The sequence below is a fragment of the Polyodon spathula genome, chromosome 8 (assembly GCF_017654505.1).
Source record: "Polyodon spathula isolate WHYD16114869_AA chromosome 8, ASM1765450v1, whole genome shotgun sequence".
NCBI lineage: Eukaryota > Metazoa > Chordata > Actinopteri > Acipenseriformes > Polyodontidae > Polyodon > Polyodon spathula.
Window position 1 is genome coordinate 38,028 of NC_054541.1, and position 16,914 is coordinate 54,941.

Genomic DNA, 16,914 nt, shown 5'->3' on the forward strand with positions numbered 1-16,914 from the left:
GTGTGTGTGTGTGTGTGTGCGTGCGAGTCTGTGTGTGTGTGTGGGGGGGGGGGGGGGTGGTGTGTGTGTGTGTGTGTGGGGGGGGGGGGGGGGGGGGGGGGGGGGGGGGGGGGGGGGGGGGGGGGGGGGGGTGTGGGGGGGGGGGGGGGGGGGGGGGGGGGGGGGGCTCTACTATTGACCAGCAGATACAGAATCTGTCCTGGTGGTCAGACACAGTTGACCCGTCACAAGTGGTATGTGTGGTAGGTTGGCGGAGATGAATCTGTTTAGTTCTTCCAAGTTCTGTTGGGCCTGCATGTCGAGTGCTCATGAGAAGTTCACTAGTGGCACTTTGATTTCTGCAGTTGGGAAGGTTGTTTTTGCTGACCTGTACATCTTTTGTAGGTTTTTGATAGCTGTCTCTTTGACTTTCTGTTTTTTGGCCAAAGGGGGGCATGATCTAAAGATGTTTGAAGACCCCTGCTTTAGAGATTATAAAATTAGCATAACTTGTGTAAAATACAACAAACATATATGAACAGTTTGACATTTACACATTTTATATTTATAACATGTTTCTTGCATGCCATACACTATGTGATAAATATTGTTGTTAATATATTAAACTCACGCATTTCATATATACTGAAGTGACAATAATTGTAGTATGATGCATATAAACTGATATATAAAAGTACTACATTAAACTTGGATAAGAAAAAGTTTTTTTTTTCTCTTCTGTATACTCATTGCCAAAAAAAAATAGAAACAGCTGTTTTAGCCACACCTGTTGTGTTAAAAATGATGTCACAAAGCCCTTTATAAAACAGCCCATTCCACAGTGATCTTAAACTATTCTCTGCAACATTAACAGGTCTTCTCTGCTGCTTCTGATGAAAATAGCACTGAGTTATTTTGTTTAATTTTAATTGAATATATTTTAAGAAAAAACAAACAATAACATGACAATCTATACTTACACAGTTTCAGTAACTACAGGTAACAGGCTTTATGCTGACACCATAAATTACATCTATATCACCTTGATCGGCACCAGCGGTGAAAGTGGGAAAGAAAAGCTAGACAGCTTTTTCGCTCTTGGATCTGTGAGTAGCCTTTGTTATTTAAATAATGTGCGCCATGGCCGGGGATGTTTCTTAAATTATCATATTGACTATCAGTAATTACTTAATAACTAACTATAAATAGTGATAACACAACCAGTTCTAATCCAGTGTGTGTTTTTGTTTGCAGATTAGGAATTACCCCATACATTGCAATGTAAAATTGGGCGATATTGTGCTGATCAGACTGGAAAAGGGCAAATATTTATTTGAAGATAACTGGTTCTGTTCGGAGGTGACTGTGGAGGAGGACTGTAGTGGAAAGAAATACTGCTTCCCTTGTTATACATGGTTGGCAGGAGATATGTGCCTTGAACTGAGAGAAGGAGAAGGTAAGTCTTATTATTGTTACAACATTGTTGGACACCTGACATATTCACGAATCTTCTTGAGGTGATCAATTTATCAATTACAGCTGCTGTCAGCAAGACACGTCTACTAGCAGGAGAAAACAAATGCACTACTAAAAACTAATGCAGTGGAAGTGAACAAGCTGAATTCAGCAATGAATAGACTGAAGCCAGAAGGAAATGCAGGTTCAAATAGAATCAGGTGAGATCAATGCACAATGTCGTTTGTTAACTCAGTCAAGATATATGAGGGTAAATAGAAGCAACGTCCTTGAGTAATTAAGAGTTTGATTAAGAAAGCGAGTCGGCTCAAAATGTGTTTAAGGGACATCACGCGATCAAATATAAAAACTGAAAAAGCGGAACACTATTTATATGTAAGCAATAAGCCATGACAGGGTGTTGGTTACGCTATAATAACCACATGCCCAGGGCATAGCTCAGTGAAGTTGTCCCCCTTACAGTTAACAAACTGACATGCATTGATCTCACCTGATTCTATTGGAACCTGCATTTCGGTCTGGCTCAGCTTATTAACTTCCATTGCGTTAGTTTCTTATAGTGAGTTTTCTCCCTGTAATTTAAACAATGTCATTTAGTTTTGAGACTTAACTGTTGATTAAGGTTTAAAGGGAGGTAGAGAGATGGAAAATAAACACAGAAAATTTCAAGCCCTGAGTATAATCCAGTCAGTTTGCCACGATCAATCTATGCACTGTTTTGAAGTTTTGTTTCTGTCGGTTACATTGGCTGCAATTGAGGAATAAATGTTAAAACAGCTTGCATGAATTGTTGAGATCAAGAATTGAATTGTTGAGATCAAGAATTGAATTGTTGAGATCAAGAATTGAATTGTTGAGATCAAGAATTAAGGATTAAATGTTAAAACGGCTTGCCATAGTCACACATGTTCAGTATAGTACAGCAAACAAAAAAAAAGGTATGCAAGCTTTAAGAAAAGTAAGTTTGTCAGTGCTGTAGACCATATCTGGCAGTATCTGACAAATTAGCACAATCTGTTTGAAATGCAATCCGCACGCAATCTGTGGGTCAGCTATCTTGAAAAATAATAGTGCCACAATCGTACATGAGGTAGAAGTTGATGAAACAACAGAAGAGGAAGGGAAGAAAAGCTTGAAAAAGCATTAATAATGTTTAAATAGATACATTTTCATATTGCTGATTTTGTGTTTTGTTTTCTGAGAATGTGCAGTTGTGTAAGATGTGATTAGCATTATACACGTGTTTGCCTTTGCCCTAATCAGGACCTGTCCTTTTACCTTAATAAGAAGGCACTAGAACTACAGACTTCTCAGATTTTTGGCTGCAATTGAGCTGCATATTTTAAAGATTTTGCCATTACTTAAGAAGGTCCTTAATTATTTTCCCCTTGAATTTCAGCAAAGAAAATCAATGAAGATACGCTTGATATCCTGAAGGACAACAGACAGCATGAGCTGGACCGCCAAAGGGGCCAATTGAGGTAGGTGGTGAATGAACTGGAAATCAAATAGGGCTGTGCAAAGCACAGGGTACAAATAAATAATCAGAGCGATTCTGGACATTTTTCTGAGTATGGGCAATATACACAAGGAGGAGAGACCACCATGTGAAAAAAATAATAGATTTTAAAATATATTTTTAATGGTATATATATATATATATATATATATATATATATATATATATATATATATATATATATAATAATAAAAATATATTACTATATATTTATTCTTTGGAAATATATTGGTAATATACCAAGAATGGCTAATTTCATGTATTTCACAAAATACATTATTTTATTTTTTAAAATTTATTTAAAATAGACATTAAAATGTATTTTAAATTGTCACGTATTTAGAATTGCGGGATCACGCGTTGACTGCCGAGTATAGATCCTTACTGTTCAACACCATGAGCAATCAATAAACTATTTTAAAAACTAGCTTGATAGTTTTAAAAGGTTTGTTCCAACCCTTAGATAGGCATTCACTGGTATATGTAACACATATGTTTTATGTTTTTATGATTTCAAGATATGTATTAACTTTTTGCTGACACATAAAAATTCTCCTCAAGTCTAATTCAATCAAGTATGCTTAACATTTAAAGGCATAGAAAATGTTTTAGGTATGTTACTTTATGTAAATAAGCATTAAATCTAGGCAAATTTGGGATTATATCACTTAAAATGTATTCAATATTTTCCTAATTATTTAAATGTCTTTATGTAAATAAGCATTAAAGCTAATTAATGTATAACAATAAAGTCTTAGCTCCAAATTGTAAGATTCAAATCAGATTCTTTGATTTTCCTTTGCCAGTACTTTACAACATAAATCAATATACATCATATGTAGTCACAGTAGTTCTATCCATAGAGGTATATTTATATATATATATATATATATATATATATATATATATATATATCGATAAGCTATATCTATATATATATATATTATACATTTAATATGTACACATGGGAATATCTCGATTGGACAGCCTAATTATTACATATTGCATTTTATAATTAGATGTTAAAGTAGAAATGTATATTCATGTACTGAATACCAAGGATCAGAATTTTAAATATTAAAGAAAAGCAAACATGAGACCAGCGTCATATTGTCTGTCTTCATGAAATGGGTGTGCTCATTATTTAGCTAACACACAGTCTTGTTATGCATTTACACTGAACTGTGTTCTTTACTGTCCGGATCTGTGTTGTTATTTTTTTTTTCTAACTTCGGGTTTCTTGTTCATTGCGACGCAGTTGGATGACCTATGGAGGCGGCCTCCCGAAATGTGTGGCTATCACGGACCCATCCAAATTGCCGCCGGAGATGACATTTCTATTCACCAAAAACACTGAATTCATGTTTACAGGAGCCCAAGCGTAAGACATTTATTATTTACTTGTTTGTTTATTAAAAATGGAATCGGATCCAGAAGGAGGAGATGAAGGGAGTGCTGTAGTGACCGTGTAATTAGTAGTCGAAGATTGCGATGGGAATGGAAGGAGCCTATTCTACTAGAAGCAAAAGGAATTCCATTCAGCTCTGGATAATTCAATAAATGTCCTATCAGTACTTTTTCTTTTGTTAAAAAATATCCACGGTATATAGATTCACGTTGCTTAAACCCTAACCAAGGAAACTGCTTGTCTCACAAAAATACAATTTAAAGTGAGAGCAATCCACACGCCACGCAATGGTTTCAAATGCCATGTCTTATTGGAACAATATCTGGATGTTGTTCGTTGCTGGCACTTTTTCTCATTCGTTATTATGGAATAATTCAATTGGCCTGTCAGCCAATCAGTATGCAGATAGCTCCCACCCCATTTTATAAATCATAATAATAGTATCCTGATAATACATATAATAATATTTCATTTCTACTGTCAATTATTCATGTTTTGTGTGTTTGCAATCTCAGGGTGGTGGTTGTTAATTTATTGTTACTTTTTTGTTTAATACGCGATAGTTTTCGATAAGTTTGAGAAAGTTGTCTATAAAATTCTGTCATGCGAATTTTGGAAGGAAACCTGTAGATCTGGTCGGGCGATATCAAAGCACTCCTCCTCTTCCACCGCACAATAGCGCCTTTTCGAAGACGGAAAATGCTTGTTTTGTTCCCAGGATATTTAGTTTGGAATTTTCGTTGCGTTTTAATCCCGGGAAAGTTTCCGCGGCCTCGTTCGCTGAATGTGAAACGGGATTAGTCCAGCTCTTCTTAAAGAAAGGCAGCATGTCTAGATGACACTTACCGGTATGAAGGTTGCAACGCTGAATAGCTGCCAACTGCCGTCGGGAGCGTAGAAGAAGTGAGTCGACTATGATGAGGCACAAGCACAGCACATTTATTAGCTGGTAGGATTTAGATAATTCACAGCCAGGTCCCACGGCTCCCCTCCCCAACGTACATATCAGAGGAGCAGTCACTTTAACAACCAAACCGGGCCACGGTATCGGATTCTCCTAAAGACACGTCTGTGACTGCTAACCTCCATGATGCTGCTGAACACACTCCAGCCTGGAAACAGCATAGTGTCAAAAGAGTGACGTCATCAGGTTGTGTGACGCGCTTAAAGGCTCAGAGACCAATAACAGGATCATTACAAGGTACAGTAAGCTACCGTTCATTATGTGAAATATTAATCATTTCAAATATAGTAAAATGAAATAGTAGGGGAATGTTTTTATGTTGAACTGACTTCATGATTTCAGTTTCTTAGGTTTTGTGTGTCACGTGATCACATCATTTTTGCACACATTACGGACAGGATTTAAATAAAAATTCACAATCTTTATTTTCCTTGATAACGAATGTAAATTAGTTAAATGATTTTAGTGATTTCCTTCTAAGTGTCGTCTTCTATCCTGTTTATTTCACCAGTATTGCATCGCTGAAGATGTTGGAATGCTGTGATTGTTCTGATACCTGGAAATCCGTGGAACATATTGAGATATACTTCAATGTATTCAAGACAAATGTGTCAGGTAATCCCTGTTTATTTCCATTTCATTGAAAATAGTCATTAGGTATAAAGAAACGGCACTAATTTTCAAATGCGTATTTGCATTTGTGTTGCTGTTGTACCTGAGGCAACACAATGAGATCATCCTCTTAAGCAACAGTAACGGTTACCAGTAAGATTACTGACATTTTTAACCAAACTTTATTCAATAAAACCGTCTGTGGCAAAGTGGCTGGTAAAGGGAACAGGTGTAGCAGTGATGCGGTGCAGGAGTGATAGGCAGACAACGATATTTCTGTGAATTCGTGTTTATTCTCGTTTCCAGGTCTGGTGACCGTCAAATAACACTATGTAACACAATTTTTGTTCCTGGGTAGTAAGTGTTATTTCCTAATTGCTTATGCCTCAAAAGTATAGAAAATGGCTATTATTCCCCACAAACTTTGCTTTTGTGTCCAGGACAGTGATATTTCAAAATATCACTATTTCCAATGGGAAAATGGGCAAATGTGTGTCTTTTTCGTTCACATAAAGTCGGAAAAAAACAACATATGAATCCAAATTAACATGTATTTATACTAAAGTAATACAAAGATGACTACAAAAGATTTAGAAGTGAGTAGTTTTTCGAGATTTACAATTATACTGTATTTATACTGTATCTTTGTTTTACCTCATTTATCACCAGAACTCACTGTATTTCTGTCACACCGTCATATAAAATACATTTAAAAAAAAAAAAAAAAAACAAGACCCTTAATCACATCACAGAGATTCAACTAACACTAACACTGGGGGTGTTGGAGCCCGGGCCATTCAAACCTCACTCTGTCCTCACTTTGAAGCTTGGTAGTTTACTCTTTTTGTTATGAATATTATTGTAGATGTGTGTATTTTCATACTATGCACTCAGAGTATTATTTACTGTTTTATGGTTAGCTAGTAAAATCTCGGAATAAAGATGAGTCTAAATTGTGCATTGTTGTCAATCCAGCGTGTGTGCATGATCACTGGGAGGAAGACGACTTTTTTGGGTACCAGTATCTAAACGGCACCAACCCTATACTGATCAAACAGTGCAAACAGATCCCTGCAAACTTCCCGGTCACCAATCACATGGTCAGTGGATTCCTGGAGTCCAACTCCCTGCAGGAGGAAATGGAGGTCAGCACTGCACTCCCTAACCCACCCCTCTAGTTTGATGTATTTTAGTGCCTGTGTGGCAGCCTGCATTGTGTTCATTAATAGATAAATCCCTTTAAAGTATTTCTTGCCTCCTTAGCTTATTGTTAAGTTTTGGGCAGGGGAGACAAAGTAAACTTTTAAGGCTGGTTTCACAGACCTGGATTTGCAGTAATCTTGGATTACTATACCTCAGTTAACATTGAGTAGGAAGATTAATGCTAACTGGAGATGGGTTAAGTCTTGCAAGGCACAAGTAAAAGATAAAAAAGATATTACAGCACCGTACACATCACTGTGATTCAATTATAGTATCTGTTAAATAATACAGTATTTTATTGTTTCAATCATTTTGAGATTTCATCTCACTCTTTCTGTCTATAAAATAACACATTTTCATTCCAGAATTCACATTCACAAGAAGCCATTGAAATTGAATCATATTTCTATGTTTTTCTCAGAAGGGGAATATCTTTCTGGTGGACTATCAGCTGCTGGAGGATGTCCCAGCCAATATAATTAATGGACATACTCAATATATTCCTGCTCCGCTATGCCTGCTGTACAAGGATCCCCACAACAAGCTGAAACCCATTGCCATCCAGGTACCCTACTGCATACTTGTATGTATTAGACAGCTGGTGCCAGGCTGTTATGTGCTCAATACAAAAAACTTTTTAAAACTAATATTGCATTTGTGACTGAAATTAATAAAACTGTCAAAATAATTGGAGTTGGCTACATTTTATACATATAGATTGCATTGTTATACAGCTAACTAGAGAAGCTATGGTAATGCATCGTTCATTCCACACAAACACCCCAAACTACATAACAGTGTGGAATTAGGATTTTCTGTGCGTTTGTTTGAAACATTTCTTTCTGCAAAGAGCATGGAAACACGATCTGCACACCTGCTCTAAAGAAATAACGAATAATCCAATCACTTTCTTAATACAAGTGAAGCACATTGTTTTACAGAAAATAAACATTGCAATCATAAAACAAGTTTATTTTCCCACTCCATTGCTTGTTCATTGTCTGCCCCTTTTACACTGGTGACTTGGCAAAGCTCAGACCCAGCGTTGAAGCAGCATGTTGCAGCTGTGTGAATTACCCATACCAGCACATTGCCTCATTCCGTTGAATTTAACAACCTGTAACAATCAACCCAGTTGCTCAGCTGCTTCTTATTAACTCAGTTATGAAATAGAAAAGTGCTGTTAATAGTGTCCTTTTTTTAAAATGAAGTGCTGCCAGTGCTGTGTTTATCTGATTACAAAGTTAGTGGAACATACAAGTTCTCATAGATCTATGGGGAACAAAATAGTATGGATTACATCGTGCTTGTTACACCCTTTATTAATCTATTTTTATCAGGGTTGGGGTCAGTTCTGAATGGAATTGGAATTTGTTGGTAAATTTCAATTGAATTCAAGAATTGGAATTGGAATTGAAAAAATCTTCAGGATACAGAATTGGAATTTGAATTGGAATGTAAAGAAATTGAATTTAATTCCATGAAATTCCATTCATTTTAAAAAGTGAAATGCCACATTTATTTTACAGTATATCTTTTATACTGTTATATTATATCACTGTAAACAATACTGATTGCAATAGCATTAATATATCATTTCGAATACTGTATCTTAAGCATGGCTCAAAGCTTTCAAAACTTCTTTTTTTGCATTGTTGTAATGAGATGTTTAAGAGCTACAGCGGTCCTTAATTATTTGTTTTTCTTTATTCATCCTTTATTTAATCCTTTAGTTCTTCACTCCTATGTTATTAAATAAAAAAAAAAAAAACACATTACCCAGAATGCATATAATCAAGCAGACCTGAATGAAGAGTAATGACTTGCCTTATATTATATATTATTATTATATCATAGGCAAGTATTATACAAGGCAATTCATTACTCGGGTGTACTATTCATTCAGGTGTGCTTGATTACTTGAAAGCTTTGAGCCATGCTTAAGATACAGTATTCGAAATGATATATTAATGCTATTGCAATCAGTATTGTTTACAGTGATATAATATAACAGTATAAAGTATATAGTGTAAAATAAATGTGGCATTTCACTTTCTAAAATGAATGACATTTCATGTAATTATATTCAATTTCCTTTCATTCCAATTTAAATTCCAATTCTGTATCCTGAAGATTGTTTCAATTCCAATTCTTGAATTGAATTGGAGTTTACCAACACATTCGGAATTGACCCCAACCCTGATTTTTACTCCGATTCTAGCTGAAGCAGACGGAAGACCTGGAAAACCCAATCTTTTTACCCAACGACAATGAAGAAGACTGGCTGCTGGCAAAGATCTATGTGCGCAGTGCAGACTTCAACTATTTTGAGCTGGTGACTCATCTGCTGAGGACTCACCTGATGGCAGAGGTGTTCTGCATGGCGACGTTCAGAGAGCTGCCCTCGGTGCACCCGCTGTGCAAGGTACCCATGCATTTCTACTGAAGAGAAACATCCACCATTACTGCATTATTGTTTTTAGTATTACTGTCGTTATTATTTCATTTCCCCAGATCTACAATACCAGACATTATGTCTGCAGTTGTATTGGCATTGTAGTGCTAAATTGACCAATTCTGTATGTAAATGCTTCATTACCATATGATTTACTGAGTTCTAACCCTCAAAATTTCATTGGGAAGCAACTACTGATTGTCCTAATGGGGAAAATAACGTGAGCTGGCAGATTTGCACGCCGCGCACAGCTGTGTGTGCGTTGCCCACAACTTTGCTTCTGCACATGCTTCTGCACAAATGCCCAGGGAAAGTCGGGCCCGTATAATGTGTATTGAAACCCGCTACTTGCTCTTTAAGGTCTGCAATTGTTTGGGTCAGGGACAGGGCAAACTTGGCATCACCAATTCATTCCATTGCAGGACTTTGTATTAACGAGATCCTTAATTACCGAGTTGACCTCCAACAGGGTCGATTAAATAATTTTGGATCTGGTTGAAACGAAATCTTGCAATGGAATGGTTTGGAAGTGCCAAGGTTGCCACCCGCTAGTTTAGGTCATTTAAATAGACCCCACTGATTTCACCAATTAGTGTTTGTGTTTGTACAGTGTGCCAATATTGACTTCAGACAGCATTTTAAAAATGCATGCATCTCTGTTTTATTTCATAGCTCCTGACTCCCCACATGCGATACACTCTGCAGATCAATATCATGGCAAGGAATCAACTGTTGGGTCCGGGTGGAATCTTTGACAAGGTCAGACTCTGTTGTTGCAGATCCATTGTATATGCAGCGCATGCACATTAACACTTACCAACAGCAGATTTAAAGCAAACATATGTAGCTGTGTCAGAACCAAAAAAAAAAAAATTGACTTGTTTTAAAAAGTTTTGAATGTACATGGCTAGCCCTTTGTAAAGTTTTGAATATACAAAAAAAATACATGGCTAGCCCTTTGAAAAGTTTTGAATGTACATGGCTAAAAGTTTTGAATGTACATGGCTAGCCCTTTGTAAAGTTTTGAATGTACATGGCTATCCCTTTGTAAAGTTTTGAATATAAATGGCTAGCCCTTTGTAATCACAGCTTCAGCATACAGACAGGTTAGAGCAAAGATGCAACTTGTATCTCAAAGATTTATAAATGTTGTTTCTAAGATTCTCTCCTTAAATCTCCCCTTTTACCCTTCCACTGAGTCCTGAAAACCAATCTGTTGTTTGTAAAGAATCATGTATTTGATTAGAGAAAAAAATAACTAAATTTATTAAAGGAATAACTCGGAGCTCTGGAAAGTGCCAGGTACCTGGAGCAATATTAGTGAAGTGTGTTCATGTCCTGATTTGTTGTTGAAACATGCTGTCTGAGCTCTATGCTAGTTGAGCTGACAGGCTGTGTGGCTGATGTGACAGAGCTTGTGCAAGCTACTGATTGGCTGGTTTTGGTGGATAATAAAACAAATTTAGACCACAATACACCAATCCCAGCGCTGGGCGATGTCTGAGAAAATGGCCGCCGTTTGCCTAAAGTGTCACATGTTCCTCAGGGCTGAATGCCATTGGCTAAATTGCAGGACTTGATTGGCAGCTGGGATCGGTCTATTGTGTCTGTGTTTAGTACACCCAATAGATGTGAACTTTCATTTAGACAAATCAGAATGAATAAGCCATCGCTTGCGTGGATTGATTTTAAATTTGATTCACAGTCGGTGCTGCGCCGTTCCAGCAGGCATCTATCGTCCGTTAAGTAAATGTTGAGAAATAAAATGCAGACAGATGCCTGCCAGTGATGTTTATGTATGAAACGCATCAATTGCATGCCCTATAATTCACATCAAAGAAAAAAAACTAAACAGTAATATCATAATATTAATACTATCATTGTGTTTTAATATCATTATTAAATATGTGTAGGTCTGAGTGTAAGCACTCGTATCATCCTTGTCCTTTCTGTTCACCTCATGCAATGATCCAAATTGCATCCCACTGCCTCGCTTTGGAAAAGGTAGTCAAGGCATGCAACTGGAAAAATGAATCTGCCTTGTTCTTGATGGAACACAGAGAATAGCTGCAACTTTCCTGCCACCTTGTGGGGGTAGAGTTATCAGGAAAATAATCAGGAATGTCTGTTCTGTACGGTGGCCCTGAAGGGCAAGGTGAACATTTAAAAAAAGTGGTTAAATGAAAAAGTGTGCCGGAAGTCATTGTCGTTTTTATTTCCGGCACACTTGTTTTTAAGTTTCTCCACTATTCTCGGAAATGTTGCGCACTACTTTTTTAGTTTTGCGCAACACTTTTTTAAAATGTTCCCCTTGCCCTTTCGGGCCACCGTAGTTATGTCTTTTTACATCCAGTAATTTTGTTGGTCGGGTTTTTTCCCACACCTACAGTATCAAACTGGTTAACTAAAAATTCTCCAGACTGTTGTTGTGTACAAAATCTTAATTTTAAATTGTATTAAAAGGAAAATGCACAAACACACAAACCAGCAATCAGTACAGGAGAGCATGCCAGGGAACCTTTCTGCACTGTCAGCATACATAATTTAAAATCTGCACTAAATAATTCAAATGAACACTGAAAATGCAAGAAAGCAGAGCGCAATTTACCACATGGCAACCTCTGGAACGCATAGCAAATTGAGGTCTTTCCAGTGTAATGTGTTTTTATAGCAAAAACTGATAAATGCAGCCCTAAACTGAGAATAAATACCTGAGAAAATGTATGAAAAAAAATAAAACTACAGTAATGTAATTGTTTTGAACATGATTTAATTCTGAACTAGGGATTCAGCACTGGAGGAAAAGGAAAGCTCATAGTGTTGCAGAAAGCTCAAGCATCCCTGACCTATAGCTCCCTCTGTCTGCCAGACGACATTACAGCTCGTGGGCTTCAAGACATACCCGGTTATTACTACAGAGACGATGGCCTTAAACTGTGGGCTGCGATCAGCGGGTGAGACTGCCAGCAAACTGTACACCTGAGATATGTAAACATGCAGCCATTATCTTCACCCTGCTAATGTGCATATAAACAACCTTTTATCTGTGTGTTACTATACTGTGATCTTCATTCTTAACCCTTTCTACTGACTGTTCACTCAAGGATATCTGCATGGTTAATAAAGACTCTTAAGACCAAAACAGTCCAAAATGAAAAATGTATCATCAACACCAAGCCAGCAACAACTGAGAATAGGCTTGTAATAACAACTTCCCTGCCAGACAAAATGAAACATATACTGAGAATAGGCTTGTAATAACAACTTCCCTGCCAGAAAAAACGAAACATATACTGAGAATAGGCTTGTAATAACAACTTCCCTGCCAGACAAAACAAAACATGTACTGAGAATAGGCTTGTAATAACAACTTCCCTGCCAGACAAAACGAAACATATACCGAGAATAGGCTTGTAATAACAACTTCCCTGCCAGACAAAACGAAACATACTGAGAATAGGCTTGTAATAACAACTTCCCTGCCAGACAAAACAAAACATATACTGAGAATAGGCTTGTAATAACAACTTCCCTGCCAGACAAAACGAAACATATACTGAGAATAGGCTTGTAATAACAACTTCCCTGCCAGACGAAACGAAACATATACACATTATTTACACGAGCCTGTTCATGCAATATAAGCGAGATCTGGACAAGAGACGGATCTATTTATTTGTTTATTTGTTTGCCTGTGGGAGGGGGGGTTTGTCTGTTCCATGGCCCTGGCTCACTCATCTTTTTTTTGTTTTGGTATGTTTTCTAAAGCTGCTCCCGCTTTCTCCTTCCTCTTCATCTTTTCTTCTCTGTGTCATGTGCTGTGTGCATTTTTTACACCGCCATTCCCCCATGTGCGAGATTCTGTCACTCATATTGGATGAACACATGAAATTGGAGAGTTTCACTCAGATGAGAAGCACAAACACAGCTATGGGTTAAGCCCCGCTCGGCCAATCTTCGTAAGTGACAACATGACCAGCACTACGAATATCAGTGTTACCTCATCTGCATTTTGGTTAAACCGAAGTTAAACACTGAAACCACCACAGTTTTATTGAATGTATACATTCCCTGTTAATGTGAAACATATTGGTTTTAAATGTAATTGCTGAATTTCATATGAACAGGTATATATCCATTTCATTTTAACTATTGACATGCAGCCCCATTCATTTCCGTGTGTAGGTTTCCCTTTCACAAAATGCTGAATATTGCATGAACAGGCCCATAAAGTCCAAAGCACATGTCTCAAATTATATATATATATATGCAAATAGGGCAGGGGTGGGCAATTCCGGTCCTTCCTGGCTTTTGTTCCAGCTTTGCCCTCGATTACATAATTGGATCAATTGGACTTACTGGTTATTATTTTCTTCCTGTTAGGTTTGTGAAGGGCCTGCTTCACCATTACTACCCAAATGACAGTGATGTGTGTGAAGACACAGAGCTGCAGAGCTGGATAAAAGCTATCTTTTTTGAGGGCTTCCAGGGAAGGAAAGAGTCTGGTGAGATATTGTTCAGTTTATCAGTACCTAAGCAGCAGTGGGCAATAGATTATTTATTTCCCTCTTCTAAGAATGAAAAGTTAAATGTAGTGAAAGTAATAAGATCCGGTATGTGTATACATGTGCATCGTGAGGTTGGAATACTGGTTTAGCAGGTTTTCATTCAATCAGATTTTCTTTCAAATGTGTTTTTTTTAGTGCTGTCATCCCTAGCAGAGCATCACTTTTGATAATGATGAAGTTAGTGTTTGCAACATCTCTTACAGGTATTCCAGACTCATTCAGCACTGTTAATGACCTGAACAAGTTTCTGACCATGGTCCTATTTACCTGTTCGGCGCAGCACAATGCAGTCAACAATGGACAGGTGAGCTCTGAGCTAAACATTCTAAATTCTGCTGCTTTCTTGTTTTTACCCTCACTTCTGGTTTGGTCCTGTATTCCTGTGACATGCAAGCGCACATTTTCAAATCTGAATCCTGCACACCCTTATTAATGACTGGATATGCTGTAAGTGAGTGGCTGTGAAAGGTTCCTGGTTAGGCTTGTTTGTGGTAGCGTGACATTTGGAGAGAAACAGCAGAAAATATTGAACTAAATTACATATTGTATGACATACATTCAGTTGTATTACACTTATAGCCAGCTTATAACCATCTTTTCCACATTGGTAACTTGTATCATTTTCACCAGTAGTGCTGGACAGATTTCAGATACAGGAGTTCAAAGAAGTTTATACAGGAGGCCCCGCATGTATAGAACTAGTGAAATAATCCTACCATACACTGCATCCCTCAGTTTGACTTTTGTGCCTGGATGCCCAATGCCTGTCCCACCCTGCGACACCCTCCTCCCACCAAGAAGGGGGAGACCACCAGGGCTGACATCCTGGAAAGCATTGCGGATATCAACAGCACCGTCAGCTCTCTGGCTGCTGTATGGCTGCTCACCCGCCCGTCTAGTGACTTTGTGAGTTTCACTTTTTATAATATTAACAAGCATTCCCCCGCAGTGACATGGAATAATACACGTATGAGCTTAGCAGATACGATTAGGATTCTCCTCAGCTACTTTGTGTATCTAAGATAACAGATTCCCGTTATCTTTTCCATTAAAAATAACTTGAGTCATAAAACCAGGGATTGTATTTAATATGAAATTATTGATTGTACACAGGCATAGTAAAGCATAAAGGATAATTTAGCATTGTATGTTAACAACGCCACACCTCAAAATTAGTACCGATACCAAGCTTTATCGCAGTGGTGCACGATGAGTGCTAAATCATGTTTACAGAATCAATTGAACGTCTCTTTGCACCCACTGCAATCGTGCAGATTTTCTGGGGTCAAGAATCGAAGTGGCTTTGCATCATTCTTAGAGGTTTGCTTCACTTACAGAATAGAGTCCCATGTGGTAGTTAACATAAGTAAACAAGTTGCAGGCCTGGTAGTAATGTAATTCATGTCATTGTAATGAGCACCCTCTCTTTTACAGGTTAAACTGGGGTGCTACCCGGAAAAACGCTTCACAGAGAAGGAACCCACAGATCTGATTTCAGAATTCCAGAAGGCTCTGGACACGATTGACAATGAAATAGTCCATCGTAATGAAGGCATTGAAAAAGAATACATCTACATGCGTCCATCACTCATGGAGAACAGTGTGGCTATATAAATAAGCCAGAGTAAAAACTGAACAACTCCACCCGTATTCACTGTCTTGGGGATCCATCTGTTTTGATATTTTCTCTTAAATCTGAATATGGGGAGGAATAAGAAATCAAATGAAATGCCTCAAATCCATAATCATTCATGGCTTTTGTTTTAGTCTAACCATTTATGCTAAATCATCTGTTGTCCAATACTAATGAACAAACCTTTATTGAAACAAAACAAAAATTAATGTTCAAGAGAAAACCTTGAGACCTATAATCTGGGGTTCATTGAGTTTCCTCTCCCCATATGAGCATTATCTGTGGCTGGTTAATAAAGGAGTAAGGTGCATTAGTAACATGTTTAATGTGCTTTACTTGGTGGATCCTTTACTGGCTCGCTTCTCAGGCTTATTTGTGATTAATTAAGGTTAGGATTAGGGTTTTTACTTGTTTTGAAATTTACCTATTGTATGTTATAAATCAACTATTAAAAATAAAGTTTTCTCAATGCAGATATATTACTATGTACTGGCCTATGCCCCTGCAGGTCTTTAATTATATCTGAAGTTGCATTTGCTTCTTGCTTTTGAATAATAAAGAATTCTCAATCGATTATTGTTTCATTATTACACATACAGGATTTAATTAGGAAACTGATTGCAGAATGCACATCTACCAAGATCTGTGATAAAGGTGAAAAAAATAAAGGTCCAAGATGAAAACATGGGTGATGGGTACAAAGCCTCACCCTCTTCGATCCGTCTTGAACCATTTGAAGCAAACAGTGCTGTGAAGTGAAGGTTCAATTGGTTCGCATGAAGCAATACATCGTGTGACACAAACAGCAGTACTTCTACGTTGCAGACGCTCAAGGTATTCAGTCACGCACGCTCACAGAGCAAAATCTTGCTGATGGTGTTGTAGGTGCACTATTGAAACATTTTGATGGTATATTTACAAAAGAAGACAAACTATGAATACAATGCTTTACTACAAATCAATAATGCTTCATTGATGTAGGCTAGAACTGGAAGGAAGAATGTACTGTTTGTCAAATTGCATTTTAAATAAATTTCAATTAATCTTTCTTAAATATATATATATATATATATATATATATATATATATATATATAT

The 16,914-nt window shown here is 37.3% G+C and overlaps 1 protein-coding gene and 1 long non-coding RNA gene across 7 annotated transcripts in view; one reads left to right on the top strand and one right to left on the bottom strand.

The window, feature by feature from the left end:
* Positions 1–5,841, bottom strand: part of LOC121319179 — a 38,039-nt gene extending 32,198 nt beyond the window's left edge. For 2 of the 6 annotated variants that reach the window (XR_005950673.1, XR_005950670.1), the window contains exon 1: positions 5,229–5,840. This is a non-coding gene — a long non-coding RNA (uncharacterized LOC121319179). Of the gene's footprint in view, positions 1–5,228 lie in introns of all 6 variants that reach the window. The other 4 variants (XR_005950672.1, XR_005950671.1, XR_005950675.1 and 1 more) reach the window with 4 other exon arrangements.
* LOC121319168 (hydroperoxide isomerase ALOXE3-like) lies at positions 817–16,390 on the top strand. Its single transcript, XM_041256350.1, has 14 exons — positions 817–1,085; positions 1,234–1,435; positions 2,855–2,936; positions 4,233–4,355; positions 5,858–5,961; positions 6,934–7,103; positions 7,583–7,726; positions 9,383–9,586; positions 10,289–10,375; positions 12,401–12,570; positions 14,000–14,121; positions 14,388–14,488; positions 14,920–15,090; positions 15,619–16,390. Exons 1-14 carry the CDS (start codon positions 942–944, stop codon positions 15,796–15,798), a joined length of 2,004 nt encoding a protein of 667 aa, XP_041112284.1. The 5' UTR covers positions 817–941; the 3' UTR covers positions 15,799–16,390.
* Positions 16,391–16,914: the final 524 nt, after the last annotated feature.

Excerpts from the sequence above, each read along its gene's own strand:
- LOC121319168 (XM_041256350.1), top strand. The coding sequence starts at position 942 with ATGACAATCTATACTTACACAGTTTCAGTAACTACAGGTAACAGGCTT. Across the intron at positions 5,962-6,933 it reads ATTCAAGACAAATGTGTCAG|CGTGTGTGCATGATCACTGG; the intron begins GTAATCCCTGTT and ends TTGTCAATCCAG. Across the intron at positions 14,122-14,387 it reads CCAGGGAAGGAAAGAGTCTG|GTATTCCAGACTCATTCAGC; the intron begins GTGAGATATTGT and ends CATCTCTTACAG.